This window comes from Lissotriton helveticus, chromosome 7, assembly GCF_964261635.1.
Source record: "Lissotriton helveticus chromosome 7, aLisHel1.1, whole genome shotgun sequence".
NCBI classification, from domain to species: domain Eukaryota; kingdom Metazoa; phylum Chordata; class Amphibia; order Caudata; family Salamandridae; genus Lissotriton; species Lissotriton helveticus.
Window position 1 is genome coordinate 123,356,300 of NC_136068.1, and position 25,945 is coordinate 123,382,244.

Here is a 25,945-nt window from a genome sequence, read left to right on the forward strand (position 1 = left end):
CCGGTTCGCACCCCTGGTGGCGGCAATGTGTTTTTGCATGGAGAGGGTTTTGACCAAGTTTAGACCGAGGGATTTAGCAGAGGCAACTATGTGTGGGGTGCAGTTAAAAGTAGTAAGATGTGGAATCCAGTCTGTGATATTAGGGGTGATGGAGGGCAGCGAGATAAATAAGAATTCAGTTTTTAGGGCATTGAGTTTGAGGTTATTTTGAGTTAGCCTGTGTTGCGTTTCTGTCAAGGTTAGACTGAAGGTATTATGTCTTCAGGCAAAGTGATTTTCATGTAGAGTTGAGTATCGTCCGCACACATATAGTAGGAGATGTGGGTGAGACTGAAGATTTGCATTAGCGGCTGCATGTATAGGTTAAACAGTGTCGGGGAGAAAGCAGAGCCTTGGGGTACGCCCAACGTCACTGGCGAATGGTCAGAGAGCAGGTGGTTGAGTAGGATGTGCTGAGATCTGTTATGTAGGAAAGACGAGAACCATTTAAAAACTGTGCCGGAGAGATCAATCCTGTGTTCTAGAAGACTTAAGAGGGAATCATGAATGATAGTGTGAAACGTCGCTGACTAGTCAAGTGGAATTAGGAGGCATGATTAATTTTGGTAGAGTGAACAAAGGGCATCGTCAACAATGTGCATCATGGTGGTTTCAGTACAATGGCTTGGTTAAAAACCTAATTGGCATTGGTCAAGGAGTTCAAGTTAAGATTTATATAGCGCACTACATACCCAAAGGGTCTCAAGGCGCTTGGGGAGGAGGGGGGGGGGGGTTTACTTATCGAATATCCAGGTTTTAAGCTGTTTTCTGAAGGCTAGGTGGTTTTGGGCACAAAATGCGGTCGCAGGCACAATGCAGGCAACGATACCAGGCACAGTGGCAGGGTGCAAGATGGCAGGGCAGGAAGGCAGGGCAGGATGCAGGTCGCTGGCACCAAATGGCTGGGGCGAGCTGCGAGAGGAGCAACCAGTTCTGACTGGAGTCAGGAACTGCACAATGTGATTTGGAAGCTGTAAGTGTACAAATGTTGTAAGAGTTTTGCCAAAGTTGGGATGTTGGTGATGGGGCGGTAATTATTGGTATCAGACTGGTCTGAGTATTATTATTTTTTTTTAGGATAGGAGAACCCTTGTAACTTGTTAGGCAGTCTGGTAAAGAAAAGGCTGCTGGTTTTGCAAGGTCAATTCAGGCTGTGGCCATCACATCAGGCACAAAGAGATAGCAGCTGGGCTCTTCAAAGCTGTGTAGAATGATGGTCTCCTGTTCAGTGAGCCATCTGGTCTTGAGCTTGGAGCCAGCAAACACACTTTATTTGCCCCTGCTTCCAGATGCAAAGGAACTTCCTGATGCAGTTAGTCCAATAGGCACCCATGGCGAGGCACCCAGGGCTAAACAAGCATTGGAAATGCAATAGGTCTCGCATTCGAAAAGTTGGAGTTATTGGTCTTGTAAATGACATTTTATTTATTTGTTGGTTTTTAAAATTGCTAGCTTTGTCATTTACAATGCCAATAGTTATAACTTTCGCGAATGTGACACCTATAGCATTTGGAATGCAACATGTTTTGTATTTACGTGACTTAGATGGCAGCTCTGGTCGTTAGGCCACATCTCTAGAGAGCAGGAGAGTGCAGCAGGGGAGAGAAGCACAGCAATGCAATAGGTCTCGCATTAGGAAAGTTTGAGCTATTGGTATTGTAAAGAACACATTTTTTATTTATGTGCTTGTTTTGAAAATAGCGAAATTAATAGCTTTGTTATTTACAATGCCAATAGTTTTATCTTTCGCAAATGTGACACCTATTGTAACACAATATGTGTTGTGAGGGTGAGTGAGGGTGAGGGTGAGGGGTTGAGGGTGAGGGTGAGGGGTTGAGGGTGGGTGAGGGGTTGAGGGTGAGGGGTTGAGGGTGGGTGAGGGGTTGAGGGTGAGTGAGGGTGAGGTGTTGAGGGTGGGTGAGGGTGAGGGTGAGTGAGGGTGAGGGGTTGAGGGTGAGGGGTTGAGGGTGAGTGAGGGTGAGGGGTTGAGGGTGAGTGAGGGTGAGGGGTTGAGGGTGAGGGGTTGAGGGTGAGTGAGGGTGAGGGTGGGTGAGGGGTTGAGGGTGAGTGAGGGTGAGTGAGGGTGAGGGGTGGAGGGTGAGTGAGGGTGAGTGAGGGGCTGAGGGTGAGGGGTTGAGGGTGAGTGAGGGTGAGGGGTTGAGGGTGAGTGAGGGTGAGGGGTTGAGGGTGAGTGAGGGTGAGGGTGAGTGAGGGTGAGTGAGGGTGAGGGGTTGAGGGTGAGTGAGGGTGAGGGGTTGAGGGTGAGTGAGGGTGAGTGAGGGTGAGGGAGGGTGAGGGAGGGTGAGGGTGAGTGAGGGTGAGGGAGGGTGAGGGTGAGTGAGGGTGAGTGAGGGTGAGTGAGGGTGAGTGAGGGTGAGTGAGGGTGAGGGTGAGTGAGGGTGAGTGAGGGTGAGGGTGAGTGAAGGTGAGTGAGGGTGAGGGGTTGAGGGTGAGTGAGGGTGAGGGGTTGAGGGTGAGGGGTTGAGGGTGAGTGAGGGTGAGTGAGGGTGAGGGTGAGTGAGGGTGAGTGAGGGTGAGTGAGGGTGAGGGTGAGTGAGGGTGAGTGAGGGTGAGTGAGGGTGAGTGAGGGTGAGTGAGGGTGGGTGGGTGAGGGTGAGGCGTTGAGGGTGAGTGAGGGTGAGTGAGGGTGAGGGGTTGAGGGTGGGTGAGGGTGAGTGAGGGTGAGGGGTTGAGGGTGAGGGGTTGAGGGTGAGGGGTTGAGGGTGAGGGGTTGAGGGTGAGTGAGGGTGAGGGTGGGTGAGGGTGAGGGGTTGAGGGTGAGTGAGTGTGAGGGGTTGAGGGTGAGAGAGGGTGAGGGTGGGTGAGGGTGAGGGGTTGAGGGTGGGTGAGGGTGGGTGAGGGGTTGAGGGTGAGTGGGTGAGTGAGGGTGAGGGTGAGTGATGGTGAGGGTTTGAGGGTGAGTGAGGGTGAGTGAGGGTGAGTGAGGGTGAGTGAGGGGTTGAGGGTGAGGGGTTGAGGGTGAGTGAGGGTGAGTGAGGGTGAGGGTGAGTGAGGGGTTGAGGGTGAGTGAGGGTGAGGGGTTGAGGGTGAGTGAGGGTGAGGGGTTGAGGGTGAGTGAGGGTGAGGGTGAGTGACGGTGATGGTGAGTGAGGGTGAGGGTGAGTGAGGGTGAGTGAGGGTGAGTGAGGGTGAGGGGTTGAGGGTGAGTGAGGGTGAGTGAGGGTGAATGAGGGTGAGTGAGGGTGAGGGGTTGAGGGTGAGTGAGGGTGAGGGTGGGTGAGGGAGGGTGAGTGAGGGTGAGGGGTTGAGGGTGAGTGAGGGTGAGGGGTTGAGGGTGAGTGAGGGTGAGGGTGAGTGAGGGTGAGTGAGGGTGAGCGAGGGTGAGGGTGAGTGAAGGTGAGGGGGAGCGAGGGTGAGGGTGAGTGAGGGTGAGGGTGAGTGAGGGTGAGGGGTTGAGGGTGAGTGAGGGTGAGTGAGTGAGGGTGAGTGAGGGGTTGAGGGTGAGGGGTTGAGGGTGAGTGAGGGTGAGGGGTTGAGGGTGAGTGAGGGTGAGGGGTTGAGGGTGAGTGAGGGTGAGTGAGGGTGAGGGGTTGAGGGTGAGTGAGGGTGAGGGTGAGTGAGGGTGAGTGAGGGTGAGTGAGGGTGAGTGAGGGTGAGTGAGGGTGAGGGGTCGAGGGTGGGTGAGGGTGGGTGAGGGTGGGTGAGGGTGGGTGAGGGTGAGTGAGGGTGGGGGTGAATGAGGGTGAGTGAGGGTGGGGGTGAGGGGGTGAGGGTGAGTGAGGGTGAGGGGTTGAGGGTGAGTGAGGGTGGGTGAGGGTGAGGGGTTGAGGGTGAGTGAGGGTGAGGGTGAGTGAAGGTGAGGGTGAGCGAGGGTGAGGGTGAGTGAAGGTGAGGGTGAGGGTGAGCGAGGGTGAGGGTGAGGGTGAGGGTGAGTGTGAGGGGAGATGTATATGGGCATATAACGAGAAAGCGAAAGTGAAAGAACAGGTGATGTGGAGGACTAGGAGGTAATCAGAACGGAGCCGAACGCAGAGGAGATGGCTTCGAGCTCCAGTACAGGTAGAGAGAGGAATGACAAGGACACGAGGGCAGCTTGGGAAGGACTTCTGCTGATTACCTTCAAGTACCGTCTTCCACTACCAAGTAAACTGCTCTCAGGACAGAAAGGGCAGAGGGGGAGCATGAAACAGAAGACAGGTATAGTGACTAAGCAAAGGGCAGGGCGACAAACAAGAATAATGATCATACGGATAGGGGTTCAAAGGCGGCAAGGATGAGGCTCATGAAATTACGCGTTGGCAATTTGGATAAATACATTAAATGATTACGTTAAACAGAGTAGGCTATAGCCAGAGAGAGGAGGCATGCAGGGAAAGAAGTTAAGGCAAGAGGGAATCCAGGCCAGACTCTCCTGCTCTGGATTCATAATAGAGTGTGAAGAGGGTTATTAGATGACGTGCAATATTAGGATGTAAAACTGTTAACAAAAAAAACCTTTAGAAATAAACATTTTTACGCAATAAAGTGCTATAGTAGTTTGATGCACTAAAATCACACTAACGCTGCTATGATTGGTTCCTGGCAGTGCTCTTTGCAACCAGCCTGGAGATGCATATGAAGCGGTACTGATTCTCACAAGAATGAAAACTGGTCTAATGAACAGACTATATGTTTACAGACTCATCTATGAAACAGCAACTTTGTTACCCACAAAAACATAACTAAAACAGACAATAGGTCCAGGTCATTGTTGAGATTGCACACAACAACTTAAGACACCGAAGGGGAGACACACGGCGGGCAGGGGAGGGGGCGGAGCGGGGAGAGCGGCATGAGGGTGTGAAGCAGCCGGGGCCTTTGAAGTGAAGCTAAGCTTCACTTCAAAGGTGTGGGAGGAGTGTGGCTTTGGGAACAGATGGCGATTTGATGATGTGCACGCGCATTTTAGGTCAATGCGCTTGCGCATTGACCTAAAAGCGCACGGGCACAGCACCAAATCGCCACAGTTAGTTAAACTTTGTTTAAAGCCCTATAGTCTCGCTTCTCTCAATGCGCATGCGCATTGATAGGTCACGAGACCTAAAAAGGAAAGGTTTGCAACCATGTTCTATTGTCATGGCATGGACATTGAGCAGTTCTGCACAACTTGCCAGATTAAAGGGTCAAACCAGGACTGGTCTGTTACTACTGCCACTGGTGGGAATTCCCTTTGAAAGAGTGGGGCTCAATATTGTACTGTTGTCATAAATTATCCTCATAGAATCTACTCTAATTTTTTTCCGTAAGGCCTGTGTCATCTGACAGCTGAAATTAGTCCTAGTGGTGTAAACTACTCCTTCAACCAAAAGGAAAGCACGGAGGTTTAATACAACTTTGAAGAGCATAAGGTGGTCTAGAGCAATCTGAGGAAGAGTTTGGCTAGTGGGCGGTGCCCCAGAAAGTGAGTAAGGTTTAGCCACACTGCACTCCTATTACAGTCACCGGATCCAGAACCTAACAGTTAAGTGCTTTACTAGATTTACTAACCAGTATGAGGCAAAACGAATAGTTTCTTACCTGTCAGTGTAGTTTTGCAGCTTGAAGACTTTTCTGGGTTCACTATGCTGTGCATTATTCTGACATCTAGTGGTTGGGTCCGGAATTGTTGTATTTGTTTCTCTTTTTAGGTCTCGCTGAGTCAGCACACATGCTCTGCTCAGAGAGACTTTAGTAGGTGAGTTTTCAAAGTGCTGCTGGCTGGCAACAAGCTTGCGTTCAAGCGAGCGTGCATGTGCGAACCGCCAGCCCTCAGCGCCATCTGTCTTTCCTCTTGCTTGCTCCCTGCCTCCGCCCTCGCGCTTACAAGCGTTCGGGATTCTCCCAGTGGGTGCATCTCCGTCAGGCAATATCATGCCCACCTTAAATTTCTCTACCATCGCTGCCTCAACGTGCTTTCTCTTTCCACAAACTCAATGTTTGTGTTCCTTTATTATGAGATGCTTTTAGTATTACTGTTTTGTGACTTAAGGAACATTAAGGAAATGTTACAGTGAAACTGGACAACGTTCACAGTGTTTATTTCTGATCGCAGCGGCTGCTTCATGTCCGTTGCACCATTCAGGGAGTCTTTTTGTTGGCGCTTTCATGAGGATATGATGAGGAAACTTTTGGCACATTCTCTTTAAAAGCAAAGCATGTTGGCGACTGGTTAGTCGATTAGACCTATGTTGCGCTTTAGATCTCAAAGCGCTATGGTGGGTACAACAGTTATAACTCATGAAATATGGGGTGCAACTCACAAGAAGGGGGCAGGTTTGAGTGCACATTGGCTGCAATCGAACTCTCAAGATGATGGGCTGTGTGTATCCATTATCAGCACTCAGTCTTCTCTAAGTGATCTTGTTTTGTTGTTGTGTCAATGCTTTGCTGCGCCCGTTTGACTTACAACTTGCTTTCTCTTTCTCCAAACTCGATGTTTGTGTTCCTTTATTTTGAGATGCTTTTAGTATTACTGTCCCACACACAAACCCCCCCCACACACACACAACCACACACAAACACACACACAAAACTACACCCACACACCACACCCAACCACACACACAACCACATACCCACACACAACCACACACACAACCACACAACCACACACACAACCACACAAACACACACACAACCACACAAAAACACACACAACCACACAAAGACACACAACCACACACACACACAACCAAACACACAACCACCCAACCACACACACAACCACAACCGCACTCACAACCACATACCCACACACAACTACACACAGAACCACATACCCACACACACAACCACACATACAACCACACACAAGCACACCCAATCACACACAACCACACACACACACAAACACACACAACCACACACACACACACACAACCACACACACAACCAGACAACCACACCCACAAACACAACCACACACCCAACCACACACAACCCCACAACCACACCCAACCACACCCAAACAACACCCACAACCACACCCACACCACACACACAACCACACCCAGACACACACAACCACAACCACACCCACACACACAACCACACACACAACCACATACACACAACCACACACCTAACCACACACACACACAACCACACACCTAACCACACACAACCACACACCTAACCACAACCACACACCCAACCACAACCACACACAACCACACCCAACCACACAAACCACACCCAACCACACAAACAACCACACCCACAAATACACACACACAACCACACACACACCCAACCACACACACCCAACCACAACCACACACCCACACACAGAAACACACAAACAACCACACACAAACAACCACACACACAAACACACACCCACAAACAAACACCCATAACCACACACCCACAACACCACACCCACCCAACCACACACAAACACAACCACATAGCCACACACACAACCACACAAAGACACACAACCACACACACACAACCAAACACACAACCACCCAACCACACACACAACCGCACTCACAACCACATACCCACACACACAACCACACAAACCACACATACAACCACACACAAGCACACCCACAACCACACACAACCACACCCAATCACACACAACCACACACACACAACCACACCCAACCACACCCACAAACACACAACCACACCCACAAACACAACCACACACCCAACCACACACACACCACACCCAACCACACCCACACCACACACACAACTACACCCACAACCAGACACACACAACCACACCCACACACACAACCACATACACACAACCACACACACACACACAACCACACACCTAACCACACACACACAACCACACACCCAACCACAACCACACACCCAACCAAAACCACACAACCACACCCAACCACACAAACAACCACACCCACAAATACACACAACCACACACACACACCCAATCACACACACCCAACCACACACACCCAACCACAACCACACACCCACACCCACACACCCACACACAGAAACACACAAACAACCACACACACAAACAACCCCACACACAAACACACACCCACAAACACACCCATAACCACATACCCATAACCACACACCCACAACCACACACAACCACACACCCACAACACCACACCCACCCAACCACACCCACACAAACACAACCACACACACAAACAACCACACCCACACACCCACAATGACACACACACACAACCACACACACAACCATCACACACACAACCACACAACCACACACACACCTAACCACAACCACACACACAACCACACCCACACCACACCCAACCCAACCACACCCACAACCACACCCAACCACATACACACACAACTACACACACAACCACACAATCACACCCACAAAAAAACACAAACACACACCCACAAAAAAACAAAACCACACACAACCACAACCATACACCCACCCACACACACAACCACACACACACGCCCAACCACAACCACACACGCCCAACCACGACCACACACATAACCACACCCACAAACACACAACCACACCCAACCACACAAACAACCACACACACACACAACCACACACCAACAACCACACACACAACCGCAACCACACACAACCTCACACACACCCACAAAAACACACAACCACAAAAACACCACACACACAACCACACACACACAACCACATAAACATACAACCACACACACAAAACGACACACAACCACAACCACCCACACACACACACACACCCCACTCACTGCCTATCAGCCTCTTCTCAGCCAGGTAGTGAGATAGCTATCAGTTTCACGCGATCGCAATCAGTTTACTTTCACGGCCGCATTCGCCGTGAAAGTGTTCACGTTTCTAGTTTAATTCAGCATTCACTCTTGTTTCCTAGTGCTTGACAATCCAATCTCTACAATATTTAAGCAGCCTGCACATCTCCTGTCAACCATACCACTCAATGCATGTTCTCCGATCCACATAGATATCAGTGGTACAGACAAAGGTAACCAGGTTTCTTATCCTTCCTTCAAGCAATAACCAGAATACTAAACGGCATTCGTGCTCCACTTAGTTTTAAACAGCAAACAGTTATTCCAATCGGTTTGTTTCACAGAGGTTGTGTCTTAGGAAAAGGGCAGTGGCACTCGCATGGCACTATACGCTAGTGTTTTCAAAAGAGTTGTTTAAAAAAAAAAGTGTTTTATGAAAAATTGAGTCTTTTAAAAATTCTGTTTCCCCCAGAATCGGAGTCCTCCACAACACCCTGTTTTTTGGGCTGTCAGCAGTGAAAAGGAGACAAATATTGCCCCCATTTTTTATTATTCGGCATCCTCGGTTCAATTCTGGGATGCTTTTTCAATTTGTTGCAAGTACATTGCGAATCTTACCATTACTAATTCATATTGTGTTAGCTTTGGCTTATTTGCAATGCAAACTATATCTCAACAAGTTGCTGTAACAAGCTGCAAGTCCGCTACGTAAGCCCATTCATTTGCTAATTATTTTCTCCATAAGGTGGCAAGACGATAAAGTGGAGTTTTCAGGGTTTTCAATAGTTTCTTGTTTGAAGATGTTACTCTCCCCTGCGCACCCCACTCCGGTACTAAGGTTACGAGTGACTTGGCACCCGCCTTTCAGAGGTTCTTGCATCCACCCAAGTCTGGCCTGGCACTGGTGCGTCCCAGCCTGGCACACACTGGGTGATGATCTCCGCACCGCCTACTAGACCCCAGCTCACTACTGTTTGCAGTCTGTCACTCACCCCTCACCTCCCTGGCACTCACCCTTCACCCCTCAGGCCTGGCAGCCACTCCTCGCACCTGGCACTCACCCTTCTCCCTCTCTGGCACTCAGCATTGACTCTCCGTGACACTCAACTGTCACCTCCATGACACTCACCCTCGACCCTCCTGGTACTCATACTTCCCCTCCCTGGCACATATCCTTCACCTCCTTGACACTCACCCATGTCCCTTCTGGCTTTCACTACTCGCCCCTTGGCACTCACCCTTCCCCTCCATGGCACTAGCCCTTCATCCCCCGGGCCTGGCAGCTACCCTTCACCCCTTGCACTCACCCTTCCGCTCCCTGGCACTCACCTTTGACCCTCCTGACTCTTACATCTCACCTCCATGGCACTCAACCTTCCTCTCCCTGGCACTAGCCCTTCACCCCCCTGGCCTGGCAGCTACCCTTCACCCCTTGCACTCACCCTTCCGCTCCCTGGCACTCACCCTTGACCCTCCTGACTCTTACGTCTCATCTCCCTGGCAATCACTCCTCACCTCTCTGGCACTCACCCTTCACCCCCATGGCCTGACAGTCACCCTTGTCCCTCCTGGCATTCACTCCTCACCTCGCTGCCACTCACCCGTGACCCTCCTGGCACTACCCCGGTTTCCCCCAAGAACCAAAAATAACAAGCATCGGCATAGCCAATAGGTCTTGCCTTTGGAACCTTATAAGTGTTTAGCCACGCAACAGTTGATGTTGCACCAAGGATAATGTGCTGCATAACTAAATACTTATAAGGTCCCAAATGCGAGACCTATTGGCCATGCCAATGCTTGTTTTATGCTGCTGTTGGGCGTTGACGACGTAGTAGCATTTGGTGCCTTTCTGTGACGTCGATGGACTTCCTCCGGAAGCCCCACCTTTGGTATCCATCTTCGGATTTTTTTTGTTTTTGTTGTCCTTTGTTTGTATTTGTACTCCTTATGGTTATCTTCCTTTGGCAGAGGAGGGTGGGTTCGTTAGTGAATCCAGAAAAGTCTGCAAGCTGCAAAACTACATCAACAGGTAAGAAACTATTTGTTTTCATTGCCTTTCGGCGTCGGCTCCACGTCGGGGAGAAAGCCAGGGACGGTGTCAACCGGGACTGCGGCCAGGGCCGGCGCCCTCGATGAAGGTCGTACAGGGCCAACCGACATGGACGGGGATCCATGCCTGGATCCATGGGGGACTCTCAGCGTTGAGACCGAAGTTGTCGACGACGACAGGGCCAGAGCCGGCGACATCGAAGCACGAGGACCCCCAGTCAGGCCCGTGGGGCCCAAAGACACACCAGCGGGGCCGGACGGTCCGAAGACACGTGCCATGGCTGACAAACTCCTGCAGCTGGGCCGGAGTCGAAGATGGACCCGGAAAGAGCGGGTAGGCCATCGGCAACTGCGGAGGCTTCGCCGGCGGCACCATCTGCACCCTCAGCTGCGTCGCACGACCGGCTAGGGAAAGGTGAAGAGCGACGGCGCTTCTTCGACTTCTTGTGCTTCGCCCTAGCTGACTCAGAGTGCGAAGACTTCGAATGGTGGTGATGGCTCCTCGGCCAGTCCCTTGACTTCCCACGGGACCTGGAACGGCACGGAGCCCACTCCCGGGCCTCTAGCCATTTTCAGGACCGTTCGCGCAATGTTTTCGGAGCCATGGCCCGGCAGTGGGGGCACGACTCGGAGTCGTGGTCACGCCCCAGGCAATAGAGACACTCATGGTGCGGGTCCGTCTCCGACATCATGCAGGGACAGGCTGCGCAAGACTTAAAACCATGCATGCCTATGCACCTGGAGTATAAGTACTCAAAAAACAGAGACAAAAGTCCCCAAAATCTCAGTGAAAAAGTGACTGGGGTACCGCTCTCTTCGGATCTGCGCTTGCTGGCGCGGAAAAAGAAAGGACTGACGTCAGTGCGCATGGGTACGTCTAAGTAGCTCCAGCGACGTCATCTCGGTGACTACGACGCCAATGACGTACGACGATGCCTACCGACGCGCAAGGGTACTGCTGATGAAAAACTTTCCGGATCCAGCCTGACGCCTGGGGATATTCTAAGGTAAGGAATCTATCACTAATTTGTCTCTTTCAGATACACACTGCAGAGAGGGAGCAGGAATGGCTGGTGTTTGGGGAATGCAGTGAAGGGCCTTAGCAATAACATGATCTAAGCAGTGGGAAGAGTGATGAGGAATAATTGCCACAAAGACTCTTTCCCATTTGCCAACCATTCCTGCTCTCTCACTGACCGTTCTTCTAAGCTCATGTTCAAAGTTTGCAGAGCTCTATGATGGACATCCAGGCCAACCACCAGACACATAATTCCCAGGTCAATCAAGGAATGTCAGTCCACTCTTGGGCGCTGGGCACTTGATATAGCCATGTGCGAGGAGTGTGGGCGAGGTATGAGAGGAGTCCCAGTAGAAGGCGAGAGAGAGGTCGGGTTGAAGAAAGCAGGGAGCAGCAGAGGGCAGAAAATAGGGGAAAGGAAGGGCAGAGTTCATGCTAGGGACAGGGAGCTGGACAGGCAAACAGAAGCAGATTTAGGACACAAGGGAAAGAATGGGAAACAGGCAAGTGGCAATAAGAATTAAGAGAGCCCCAGCAAGTGCAATTTCTGAGTTCTGCAATGTTATCATATGGAAGAAAGAACAGCTTCTGCAACCAGGTATAGTACAGCGACTTACAAGACCAATCTCCAGGAGTTAAGGTGAGTGGTGGGCAAGGTTCCAGGCAGCACCAGCAGTACACTACCACGGGGGAGGCTGGGTTCAGGGTGCAAAACAGAGTTGGGAACCCAATGTATTTTAATGGAAATCGGTCACTGCGGAAAGAGGCTGCAGGCTATAGCCAGAAGGCCAGTCGGGCTGAACACGCATGTGTGCTCAGGCCTTGTGATGCTTTGGGATGGGGTGGGGGGACCTTTGGTCCTTTTCTCCAAGTCCCAGGAGCAAAGGGTGCAGGGGTGTCCTTAGGTGTAGGGTTTTTCCTTACCACAGTAGTCTCAGTTGAGGTGGCATGCGTGCAGAAGCTGCAGGCGACATCGGGGAGTCCAGGAGGGGTGAAACCACGATGGACTCGAGCTCTGAAGGACCTTGTCGACACCGGTGGCCCACTTCAACTCAGTCCGGAGGAGACGGAAGCAGTGGTGGCTTCAGGTGTCGGGTTTTGGTCGTTCCAGTGACCTCAGAGTCTTCTCTTTTAAAGTTTCTTCAGAACAGGTCTGATGTGCATGGGAGGTAGAGTCTTTTTCGAAGGTAGGCAGTCCCCCCAGGTTTCTGCAGTCAACAGCTGCAAGACGAGTGGACTTTGGCGCAGTTTTCAACGAGGGATCCAGAGAGGCCAGCAGGGTTGGTACCAGGTCAGCAGCTTCTTCTCTCCACTGCTTTTGCAGCGCTTCGGTGTCCTCTCTTTTCTTAGTTCATCAGGTTCTGCTCTTCTGGTGCCAGGTGGTCCCCTAAATTCAGAATTGAGGGGCGTTAGGGGAGTGTATGTTAGTAGCAAATGAGCAACTGACCCCTGGAGTCACTACGCCCCTGATATGACTACTTCCGGTGGGAAGTGGGCACAACTCAGTCCCAGAATTCCTAATTATGCCATCACAAAGATGGCTACTTCTGAAAATGTGTGTCCATCTCAGTTTAGTCCACCTTAAGGGTGGCACACCTACCTTACTAGCTAATTTTACTGCCTGTCCAGGTGCCAAGGCGGCTCTGGACAAAGGGGGCAGCTTCCTCTCCTGTGAGCAGTGCCAGATTCGCATTTCAAAGGCGGCAGCTCTTTGAGGCTTGCCGGCCTAGTAAGGCTAATCAGCAGGTCATCTTGTGGAAGGCGGGGGGGACACCCTCTTCCTGGACAGGCTTTTATTCTGGCTCCCTGGAGAGCAAAAGGCTCTCACCCTTGGAGGTCAGAACAGTATCTCAGGTGACAGACTGGCAGAAACCAGTCAGGGAGCACACCAGAGGCTGGTAGGTTTTCAGGGGGCACCTCTAAGGTGATCCTGGGTGCATGTATTGGCAAATCTATCACTGAATTCTGTGTGGGTTTAATCAATAAGAGATGTTTGATACCAAACATCCCTATCTTCAGTGAAGCCATCAAGTAGCTGAGGAACTCGTTTTCACCAGTGTCCAGCCAATGTTTTAAAATTGGTTCCTGGTCACTTGTAGCAGCAGTAATAGGACTGAGCAGTATAGGGGCATATCTTCTCATGCAGGTATATCCTCACATGTAATATTCAACACCCTGCTTTAGGGCTGTCAGTACTGCTGTGGGGATGACTTACAAATATTGCATGCAATGTTAGGCGACATGGCACAGTGACATGTCGTGTTTTCACTTTTGTCTGCACCACGTCACACAACCTGCAATGGCAGCCTTGCATGTGCTTGGTGATGGGTCCGTCAGTGTGGTACAATTGATGCACCCTCTTTAGTATCTCAGGACCTAGGCACCAGGGGTGCCCTTTACTAGGGACTTAGTGGGTGCTAAAGGTTTTGCCAATTGGGGAAAACAATTGTACACTTTTGGGAAAGAGATCTGACATTGGGGACCTGGTTAGCAGGAACCCAGTGCACTTCCAGTCCAAATCCCAGAGCTACCAGGCAAAAAGTAGGGGTGGCCATGTCAAAAAAGTGATACTGTCCTACAGCGATTCAGTACCAACAATTAAGTCCCTGAGAGGATTACCTATCTTTAGAAGCTTGAATCTTGGAAGTTACCAGCTGTGGTTGAAATAATCCTCCAGCTGACTGCACCTAGTAGACCCCAAAGACTTCCCCCACCAATTTCAACTGTCAAATGGACTTGGTGGATAAGGATCCACGGTGACTAGAAATGATGATATGTCTTGTAAATGAATGGCTAGTGAGAGGTTTCAAGATGTTCCTAATTAGCTTTGCCTCCTCCAGCTGAGACTGGGCACAATGTAGGGATGTGCGGAGATGTCCTAATCAATCTGGGACTGAGGAAAGGAGTGATAGAGTTCACTTTGTAGATATGGAGGGCACCAAATACAGTGAAGATTAATTATTTCACTTGAAAAAAGTGTCTTTGTACACTCCACGACCTGGTGATTATTCAGCTTTGCATCACTAGGCCGGCTGGGCTACAGGATTCACATACCCCTGGGCAGTTTTGGTTTATCAACTTGTCCTGAATCTCCAGTCAGCAGGGTCCTGTGAAGATTCTCCCAGGTTTAAGATCGTGTTTCTCCATCCAGAGGCAGTTCAGTTCTGCTTCTCTTCACAGGTAAAGGCTGCAAGGTTTCTTCTGAGAGTCCAGACTTTACTCCCACCCTGAGCAGACCAGCAACACACAAGATGTTCAGTCTCTGGTAATTCATTTGCTCTGGGCTGTTGCACGGAATTCCCTGGATGTCCAAAAATATTACTGCAAAAATTGTACACAAATGTCACCAACATGCCCCATACACAAGGGAAGGCAAGGGACTCAGCAACCAATAAAGGTAGCATCAATTCAGAAATTTAGGAGCAAATTTCAGATAAAGGGGAATAAAAGAATAATAGTTGTGTATCACAAGACAGAAACAACCAAGTAATTCCCGTTCATCATATATGCTAGGACTGCAGCTTAGCGCAATCCTCTATGCTCTTGCCACATTCTCGCACCCTCTTTTTTACTCATCCATTCCTTCTAAACAGTGCAATTGTGGTTTCTACTGCTTCTCCTCAATCCAGAACTTACACTGGTGTCCCATTCCATCATTTTTACCACTAATTCATACTATTTCTGATGTCCTATTCCTCCCACCATCCAAAACATACCGGATGCCATGCTCCTCTAATCCAAAAAATACCCATTGTCCACTGCCATCTCACCAAATTTCAAATCACAAGTGTAAACAAGTGTGTCCATCGTTAATCCCTTTGGGCATTAGCTATACCAAATATTCAGGACATCAATGTGAAATTAATGTACACATTAAAACTAAGTGTGAATCGTTGCCAGTGGACCTAACAATCTTAGTGGGAAGTCGATCCTCAGAAGGTAGTGGGACACCCGCGACTTACATCACACCAAAATACATTGTAAATAGTCTTTTGCAACACAGTGAAATTTGATTAAATGGCAACTTTTGAAGAGGAGTGGGTCAAGTTGCCATTGGTCAGTGCAAAAAAAAAAAACAGGATTTTTTTAGCATAGGTTTTGCAAGCAACGTGTATCTCGAGTATTATCAAGAACACCACCACACATAGAACATTAGAGAAGCATAACACATGCATACTACCAACAAGAGTTTGCTCCTTGTCAAACAACTGAACCTCAAAGTGGCAAGACCAGGATACTACAAGTCATGCTATTAATATTATAAAGTGGAAAGTTTGTGGAGTGGCATGGACTACACTCACAGGTGTAAGTCTGCTGCTGAACATACATTTTTGATTGTAATTCAAACCCAGAATTTTTGTATCACTGCATTGCTCAGCTTTCCACCCTTCTTAGGCTAGTTAAATGAATACCATAAACTAGGTAATGGTAACATCTGCTACAACATCGGTTTAATAATTTAAGAAGGGCTTCACAAAAAATGTGTATTATTATAACATTCTTATTGGCCCACTAAAGCAGGCTTACGACTATTCAATGTTCTTCCCCTGGATACTGGCCTCGTAGAACCAATAAGTAGGAATTAAATGGCCTAATCATTTATAATAAACTGGGATTCAGTAACAGCTCCGCACTGTTCTGCGGTGATTTATTAATCAACTCACAATTGCTTCACTTACTTGATGTCTCCTCCATGTGTCGGGATCATTGAATTTAAGTCGGTAAGATACCCTTTTGGGTCCACCACTGTCTGGCCGCTCACAGAATCCGAAACCTGTGAAAAAGCAATGCGTGAATAGGGTGGGATGCCACACACCACAAATCATTAGAAGCATTTTCATTTCATTAGCAGCTGGCCACAGAGAGGAACCAATAGACTTGATCACAGAGTAAGCTGTATCCAGATCCTCAGAAAAACAAACCGACTTCCGCAATAAAAATCATAGTGCGGGAGAAACTTAGGGCACGTACTGAACATTACTTGCTATTTTTTCAGGACAGAGGAGCACATGCATCTAGGAAAGTACTTCAGATTTGTGTAAAGATTAAGGGTCTTGTTAAGTGTGCCCTGTAATTCCCATGGGGCTATTAACATGAGTTACCGGGCCCACTGAAATGACTAGACTTGTGGATTTACAAGGAATTAAGAGTCTTTCATCAAAGGACTCTGCTTGCTGAATACAGCAAAGATCTCGGGGGAAGGGGGAGAAAATGAGGGAATAACGAGGGAAATCAGGTGTGAGGTTACTGATCCCCCTACAGTCATCCTTCATTCATAATGGTGCTCTCAGGCTACACCTAAAAATCAACTGGTGTCCTCCTCACTTCTTGAAGTTACCAAGATCCCCCGATACCCCTCATTCCCAATGCCAGTTATGTCACACAAGGTTCTGCACTCATACAAGGCTCTTTGCTCTCATATCCCCTCAAGATGAAAGACACACCAGGAGAAATAGGATTTCCCTCGGTAAGGTGGAACCTCAGAATGTTGTTTCATTACTCTTATAACATGAAAGTTCCAACAACAAGGTGAGCCAAGAAGACTCCCTCACCCTGAAAGCAAGATACTCAACGGGGAAGTCCACAATTTGAGTGCCTAACCGGTTTCTTAGTGAAAACTATCACAGATTCAGCTTGAAAAATCACCCCTTTTAGGTCTCGCCTGACCCAGCACACATGCGCTACACTGCGAGGCTTCTAGTTAGGACTTTAAACTCCGACCACACGTGTGTGCTTTTTTCCCCCACAACATGCGCTATTGGCCTTTGCGTGCGTCTTTCTAAGAAAAACAGCACGCAATTGGACAAAGGCAGGTGCATGTCCCGCCTTCTCTCTCCCTGGCCTATGGAGCTCGGGAGCGAGCAGCGGCCCCACACTGCCTGCAACATAACTTAAATTCCTTGCAGCGTGCGCACCACTCGTGGGTTTGTTTTGTTTTACTTTCCTTCTCCCCTTAATTAATGCTGCTTCGGCTCTTCTTGCTCCCTCCCAGAGGCGAGTATCACATGAGGAGATTTAGAGCGCCTGATTGCTGGGTGGTTGATTTCCCGGGCCCCTCCTCCACAGATATGCTGCAGTCTCTTGCCTCGGTTTATTTCCGGGGCCCCTTCCCCTCAGATATACTGCAGTCTCTTGCCTCCAGACGGCAACATGGCGACCTCTACACCAGTGCAGGGCTCACGCTCGTATACAGACAGCACAACAGGAACCCCTCTCAGCCCCGGACGCCTTTCGCAGCTGCAGAGAAGGAGGCGCTGCGCCGCCTCAATGAATATTCTAAATACATTGCCATTGCTCTCAACCCCCTCATTTGCAAGAAAGCTCATTGAATAAAGATGCACCATATTTACAACACTATTTATTTTGCTCATGCCGCCCTGGTACAAATAAGTAACCTGTTCTGGAGTCGCCTGTGCCCAGAGTGCAGAGTGCTGAGCGTGATTTGCAGATCTGCGGGATCTCTCGCGAGCGTGCGCCGGGTGTTTGTATGAGACAATTGAATTCTGTCTCGTCGAGCGGGGCAGGCCGGTGAGCTCGCGGGCATGAACCTCCTCGTCATCTACAGATGGAGTCCGCTGTTTTACGACCTTAATATTAAAATCCATAAATCGTGTAAAGCGCTCCAATACCTTTGGGTCAAGTTTGCTCTATATAAATCTGCAGGAAAAAAAGTCATAGAACCTTCACAGCAGTTGTGACAAGTGCACAGATTTACAAATAGAATATAATTACTCATCTGGCATGTCTGAGTCAAAGTGAATGCTTAGCATCTTTAGAGATTGTGAACTGCTTTCAACTCCACATCAAAATGTCTTTTTACTTCACCAAAGATAGGCCATGGTGCACGTGTTACAATTAATTTAATCTCGACTATCTGCTGTGTTTGAAAAGAGCCTGACAAATATTTGCTGGGCCCAGGTCTGTTTTGTGTACAGCCACTTACATGTAAACCTGTAATATTTTGGAAAGAAGCTGAAGTGATTTTGTGTCAACTACACATATTTTACTTGCACGGATGCCTTGGGAATCTCCCTTCGAGGAATGTGGTAGGTCTCAGCACTTGTACCTTCAAGTGCTTTGAAGTCTTTACCAGACACACAACAAACCAGCAGGCACGCAATGCCCATTGGGCTCAAAGGGCTCCAGCCCCCCTCACCCCCCTGCCCAAAGTCGTGTGTGTCAGCCCGGGCTGAGACAGCTTTCCGAGCTGGTGACCGTCTCCTTGCAGTCGCACCCTAGTACTTCACAGGTCTTTGAAAGACCGTTTACTGGTTAGGGAGGCTGTATTGTGTTTTCATCCCTTCTTAGAACCCTTGCATCTCCACTCTGACTATTGCTGGAAGAATAAGACCCCCCCCCCAAAAAAAAAATTTGTCTCTAGCTGCGTCTGCAAACCAGCACACTGCAGCCTTTGCTTCTCATCACACTGACGCAGCCTCAAACTGCCTCAGCACTGCTTCATTTACACCAACGGACTAAGGTTTTTTTAGGGTTATTAATGCATAAAAGTGGACTAGACAACACAAACTCCCTTGAACAGGCATTCAACTACACTACACTAGAACAGTAATCTGCTACAATTGGGTAGTTAATTTACATTTACAAGACACTTTGCAACGTATTACTTATGGAGCCCTCATATTCAGCAAAACTAATAACACTTTCCAAAGGAGCCCTATTGGCTATGCCAGTGCTTGTTTTCAATAGATCTTTATTGGCAGGTTTAGCAGTAGAAACATCAAGAGCAAACATTTCAATATTGGAAATGGTCCTTAATAGTATATACCATTACATTCTCATATGCAGTAAATTTCCAGTATTTGTAGAGAGCACAGCTACCTCCGGAGAGGTGTCCTGGTGCTGGGGGCCGTCGGGAACATTAAGCGAGCTATTGCCCAGAGTCGCATGGTGCTGGGCTGATCTGCCGCCGGTACGGGGATCGAACCGTGAGCCCCAGGATCCGGAGGCAGTCGCCCTGGCCGCTGCACCCCACCTCTTCCGCAGTATCAACTTCAAGTGCTCAACAATACTTGTGCAATACAGTTCACTACCATGTCTGCTTTTAAACAATAGCATTTGCATGAGTGGCTATACATGCGCAAAAAGTGAAAGAACACAACCCTGAACAGTTAGCGGTAATCAAACCCAGATGTCTCAAAAATCCCACCTTTAAGGTATATTCCTATCATGGCATAGCTTCAGTTTGAAAGTCATATCTTTAAGATGCATTTCTATCACGGACCAACTCACAGAATCGGCCATTTGCGACCAAAAAGAAATGCATTTTCCTATGTACCAAACCCATTTTGCGATTCAGTAATCTATTACCAAATCGCAAAATGGGTTAGTGATTTGGTATTAGGCAGGGGTGTGTTAACGACGTTTCTTCCTAATAGTGACTAACAGTGCTATGTACGAATGTTTTGCAACCGAAATGCCGTCGCAAAACCTTCATATTTTACCGCCTACTTCAAGTAGGTGATAACTCATTCACAAACGGGAAGGGGTGCCCAGGAAACCTTTCCCCTTTGTGAATGCATGCGAAAACGTTTTTTAAGAGCAGGCGGTCCCACAGACCACTGCCTACCGTTGTGTTATTTAAAAGCAACCACAGACATGGTGGTCTGATGTCCCCAGCTGGCCACCATACCTGTGTTTTTAGATATTCCCAATGGGCCGCAGGTTGCGATCTACCTCAGGAATATTAATGTGGTAAGTCATCTGTGACCCCATTAGGAATCACTAAATTTGTCAATGACAAATTAGAACATAGGTGTTTGTGATTTCCTAATAGCGAATAGTAAACATTCGCTATTAGGAAATCGCAAAATGAAACATACGTGCATGCAGCCCATAGTCTCCGTCTAAAACACAAAATGAATCTGATATACTGGATACCAAGTCTGCAAAAAAGAGGAGGAACTCTCTTACCTGACTCAGCCTCATATCCATGAGGGTGTTCCTGGCTTGCCCAATCTTCCGCATGTCAAGTTCACCTGTGCCGGGCGTCATCAGGCCTGGTGACATTCCCCCAGGATACGGCGAGTTCAGGCCCCCTGGAAATGGGCTATTCAACCCGCTAAATTGCTGAATAAAGAATAATGACAAATAAAGGGGGTTAAGCAACCACTCACTGCCACCTGAAATCTGCTGTACCTTGGACCACAACCCTTTGAAACTAACCGATTGTCGGGGGTCTACAGATGTGTGGTTCTCTCCAGTCTGTAAGGCCTTCGCGAAGAAGCTGTCCGGTATGGGTGTGAGTTTTTCATAACGTGGGTTTCTCTGTCGCTTATTCCTGGCATCGCCGACCTCTGGGATACTCATCCACTCTTCTTCAGTCACCTCAGCCAGCTTCCTCTACAAAGGACAGCAGCACCAGAACAAAAGCAAAGTGAATATCCAACCACATGAATAACCTCCTATTTCCCCAATGGCAAATGGTTGAGAACTAGATTAAAAAGTGAAATTGTACAATTACACAATATTCATAGGGGATATGGTGGAATCCATGGTGGCAGCATGACAGAGAAGCTCCACAGTCAAGCCCATCACACTTCAACCTGGCACGGCACTGAAGAAATAATTCCTACACACTTAAGGAGGAAAGGAGGCACAGAGTGCTGGCAGCCCGGGGGAGGAGGGCCCCAAACTAAACATTAAGAACGACCACGAGCAGAGCTGCCCACAGTGGCCTATCAGCACAGGCAGCCTCCTAGGCGGGTCTGCAAGAGGGGTAGCCAGTGAGCCCGAGGTCACCGTGCCTCCTGATCACCTTATTTGGCAGGCTGTTCCCTGGCTCCACCCAGGGCTTTGTGCCTACCCCGGCAATCCTGTGTGGCCTGCTTTTTATGGCACACACATATTGGTTCCCATTGTGTGGCAACCCTGGGGCTACTCCAGTAAACAGCACAAGGTGGTCTGGGGCCTGCTGGAAGATTGTGGCCCTGGACCACCAGGCTTCTCACTGGGGTTTGGATTATGGCGAGTGTCACCCCCCTCCCTCGGGCCTCATATTTACTCCCTATAAATATTAACAGTCCAGACCGGATGAGCACCTAAAGCAGAGTGTGATATCCAGCCTTGGAGTCCAATACAGCTGAGATATTACCGGCTGGGATTGTCATTGGATTGCCTCGGGGGGGATGGGGGGGGGACTGCCTGGCATAAATAATTTGCAGAGGGATGGTTTGATAGAATGGTAGTACCACTGATGAGGACCTGGGCATTTATAACAAAGATGCATATTGCACGCATAGGTGACGCCACATCACCATTTTGATTGGTGATAATTGGCCATATCGCTGGTCGTGGTTGTGTCCATCATGCATGACTTGCACAGTGAAGAGTAGTGCAAAGGAGTGCCCTGACAACTGCCATATAGCAGCGAGGAACTCACACACTTTCTTAAATCATAAACCCCAACAAAGTGATTGCATGGGGATAAACAACCAGAAACAGCAAGTAGGTTTTTGAACAACAGAAAACTTCAAAATTGCAATAAAAGCATCTGAACCTATGGGTGAAATGGAGGGCTCAGTCTGGCTGGATGTATTGACCCAACAACACAAGAACACTGCTCTTACAGCTCAATGCCTGCCTTTGCTCCATAGAGCTCAAGAGAGATGTAATGACATCAAAAAGTGATCACCTAATTGCAAGGCTGGATCGCCAAAACGTCAGACTGGATGGGGATGAGCATCAGACTTCGATGACCTGGAATAGATAGTTGGTCCCTTCCATCACAGCCAAAAATTAAGATCTGGAAGCGTGATCATAGCAGAATAATATAAAAATCATAAGCATTGTGGAGTAGACAAACATGGGTCAACCAGCTACCTTTGCAGAGCACTTATTAACTGACTGGTTCGGTCAGTCCAGTTTCTCAAAACCTTTTCTGGTGGAACAGGTGCAGCAATCGCTGGTTCCCAGGTGGCCGATTAGAGCACTCCCTCGAACACTTGTTGCAAGACTGCTTAATTTCAGAGACCGTGATTCCGTGCTGACTGGCGAAAGAGAAGGGCCCATTCCAGTATCAGGGCTCCACTTTGTCTACATACCCAGATTTTACTATGGCCATTCAGAAAGCCATGCGGAAATTCCAGGTGGTGAAGTGTATATACTACGATAAAAAGGCATAAAATATGCAATGCTTTACTCGGCCAGACTAAAGGCAGAACTTGAAGGAAAAACTCATGGCTTTGCAGATGCCACAATTGCTCATATGCTCTGCACTGAATCGGTGAGTACACAGGGCCGACAATGACCGTGGTCACATCTGAAAAAACAAGAGACCTCCCTTCCCCGCAATGCAGAAAGAAGATGAGGTCAGAGAGCTTTAATTGCCCACACCGCATGAGAGCCCTTTAACGGACAATATTCTCTTGCAATGGGTGGGACTAACTTGAACAATGCTGGGTAGCAGTTCACTCAGGAACACTTTTAAGAAATTGCAGGTCTTGGCTGACATACCACTCCCCTCTGGCATGTATAACCTTTGTTCTGTTTTGAAAATTGGTTCCGATTTTGTAATGGGATTGATCGCACTGATAGTAGGGGAGATTACTGTTGGGGGAGGAAGGTAGTTGTGATATTTGAACTAGAACCAACATATTGTCATAAACAGATGTTTATATGGCTGACACTATGACTGGACTTCACAGGTATAACACATTAAAATTCCTACCATTTGATCCCTAGAAGTAAAACACCACCTTTCCAATTACGGAATATATTGGGATACATGCTCCTCAAAATGGGAGAAGAGTATTGGCATACTTGAATAGGCATATGGTGGACATTACCATGCTTACAAGAAAAACCCTAGAAGCCCGGCAGCTTACTCTAGACAATAGGGTCAACAAATATACATCTCTTTTTGTAGTACTTACTTCAGAGAGGTGTGCATTTTAATGCCTAGCTCACTGGACCTTAGACTTATCCAGAAGATAGAATAGAAGACCTGAATGGCAGGTACACTCGGTAGTGCTAATTAATACATGTACCCAACAAGCAGATGAACCCACGTTCTTCGATAACATAGTGATATTGATTAGATATACTGAAATTGAGGCAGTAATATGGTGTGGGGACTTTAATCAGGTACGAACTTGGATAGCTCCCATTACAGAGGCTATCATAATGCCTGAGCAGTAGATGCGGTTCAAGACATTATGAATCTATCAAGCATGATCGATGTGTGGAAGCAGCATCATGGAGATGAGAGGGGTTACTCCTTTTCTTACTCACCTCACTACACATTGTTGCTTCATTACTTATGCCTGACAACAGGTGATAGTACTCTGGGTTTCAGAAATCACTTGCATGCCCTGCAGCCTTTTAGATCATTGCCTAGTGAAAATACTGATGTCTGTACTTTGTTTAGGATTGAGTCATTCAAACTGAAGACTCCCTGTGCCTTTACTGCCAGACTTTGTTTCGTGACGAGTTATGTGATGTGATTATAGAACAATTTCTACCGAACCTAGGCTCAGTAGCAAAATATGCCACACAATGTGAAGTTTTCAAATCCTATGTAAGAGGGGTGGTAATTACTAAGCATACTGGCATTTTGAGGTTATACGTACATAACTAGTCATGACAACATGAAATACAAGAGCTGGAAGGCAAGGCTTCAGTGATGAATTAGACCACATAACAAAGATGAACACATTTCTACACAGATACAGGGAACAGGCTGATAGAGAAGTTACTTACAAAGGAAGATGTGCTTGAGCTCGACAATATGGATCAGGCAAACGTTCTGCCAATAGGACTGTTTGGTAAAGCGGGGTGGGTGTCAAAGATGTAATGAAGATTGAGAGAGCGGGTGTCTAACCCTTAATAACCAGTAAAGAGATTACTGAATAATTTGTAAAATATTACACACACTTACATACCAGAGTGTGGATGGTAACCCAGGTTGATATTGAGAGCTCCTTGAATGCGATTGCTGGACGACTATCACGGACAGTTACTGAAAGAGCCAAAATTACTGGAAGAGATTATGTAGCCCCGGATACCTTAGCGAGAGGGAAGGCGCTGGGATCAGGTGGCCTAGCTACCGAATTGTAGAAGGCATACAAGAAAATCCTTGATCCACAGATTTTAGAAGTAAATACAGAGGCACTCAGAGGGGAAGAGTTACCCTCTTCACTAAAGGAGGCAATAATAGTGTTGCTGAAACACGGCATAGACCCGACTAAATGAGCACTGTATCGCCCACTGACAGTACTCAATCTTGATAATAAGATTCTGATGAAGGTAACAGAGAACAGCTTGTCTTTACTGTTGGAGGGCAAGGTGTCCCTGGTCCAATCAGGCTTTGTGCCACATGGATGTACGTCAGTTAACTTGAGTACAACATTTCTGATCCTGCATCACCTAAAAAGCAAGTTAAAGGCAGCAGCAAATTTTTTTTTATGAAGGAAAGGCCTTTGACTCCCTGGAATGGCCTTTTTATATGGCCACACAATGTAAATTTGGTTGCGGAGAAGAGTGCCTGAAAACAGTTGCTCTGCTCCATTCCAATCCAAAGGCAAGTAGTGGGTCGATGGTACTGACATCGAAGCAGCTTCCTGTTAGGAGAGACACTAGGTAGAGATGCCCTCTGTCACCAATGCTTCTTGTTTAGCCATGGACCCTCTGGCTAGATATTTCGAGGAGCATCATACCCACAAGGGGTTGTGTTTCAGGGTGAGCAGACAATATTTTTTGTTTGTCCACGACCAAATATATAATTTTCTCCTCCTTGATAAGTGACGTGATAGAATTCAGCGAATCTCGAATAACTGGAGAAAGCACATATCTGTGTCCCCTGATGGAATCAACAAAATAAACTATACTGGAGTGCTTGGTTAAATAGGTGGAAGATTTGGTCAAATACTAAGGCGTAGTGATACAGGGGGATACAGAATTGATTTTTTCCATAGTAGTTCTTTATTTTATTTCTTGCCAACACTACATTATGGCCCGCAGTGGAATGGCTGAAATGCCACATTAGAATCAGGCTGAAGCTGACTGGGGGGGTTACAACTGTAAAAATGACAGCCCTTTCAAAATTTCTACACCAATTTACTAATACACCACTCATACTCAAAAAAACCTTTGTTC

General features: G+C 48.1%; 1 protein-coding gene across 1 annotated transcript in view; it reads right to left on the reverse strand.

The window, feature by feature from the left end:
* PRPF6 (pre-mRNA processing factor 6) overlaps positions 1–25,945 on the reverse strand; it is a 206,468-nt gene that overhangs the window by 132,042 nt on the left and 48,481 nt on the right. The window contains exons 5-7 of the mRNA XM_078651660.1: positions 21,017–21,193; positions 20,765–20,920; positions 16,513–16,607 (exon numbers count right to left, since the gene is read on the reverse strand). Of these exons, the coding sequence (XP_078507786.1) occupies positions 16,513–16,607; positions 20,765–20,920; positions 21,017–21,193 (428 nt within the window). The remainder of the gene's footprint in view (positions 1–16,512; positions 16,608–20,764; positions 20,921–21,016; positions 21,194–25,945) is intronic.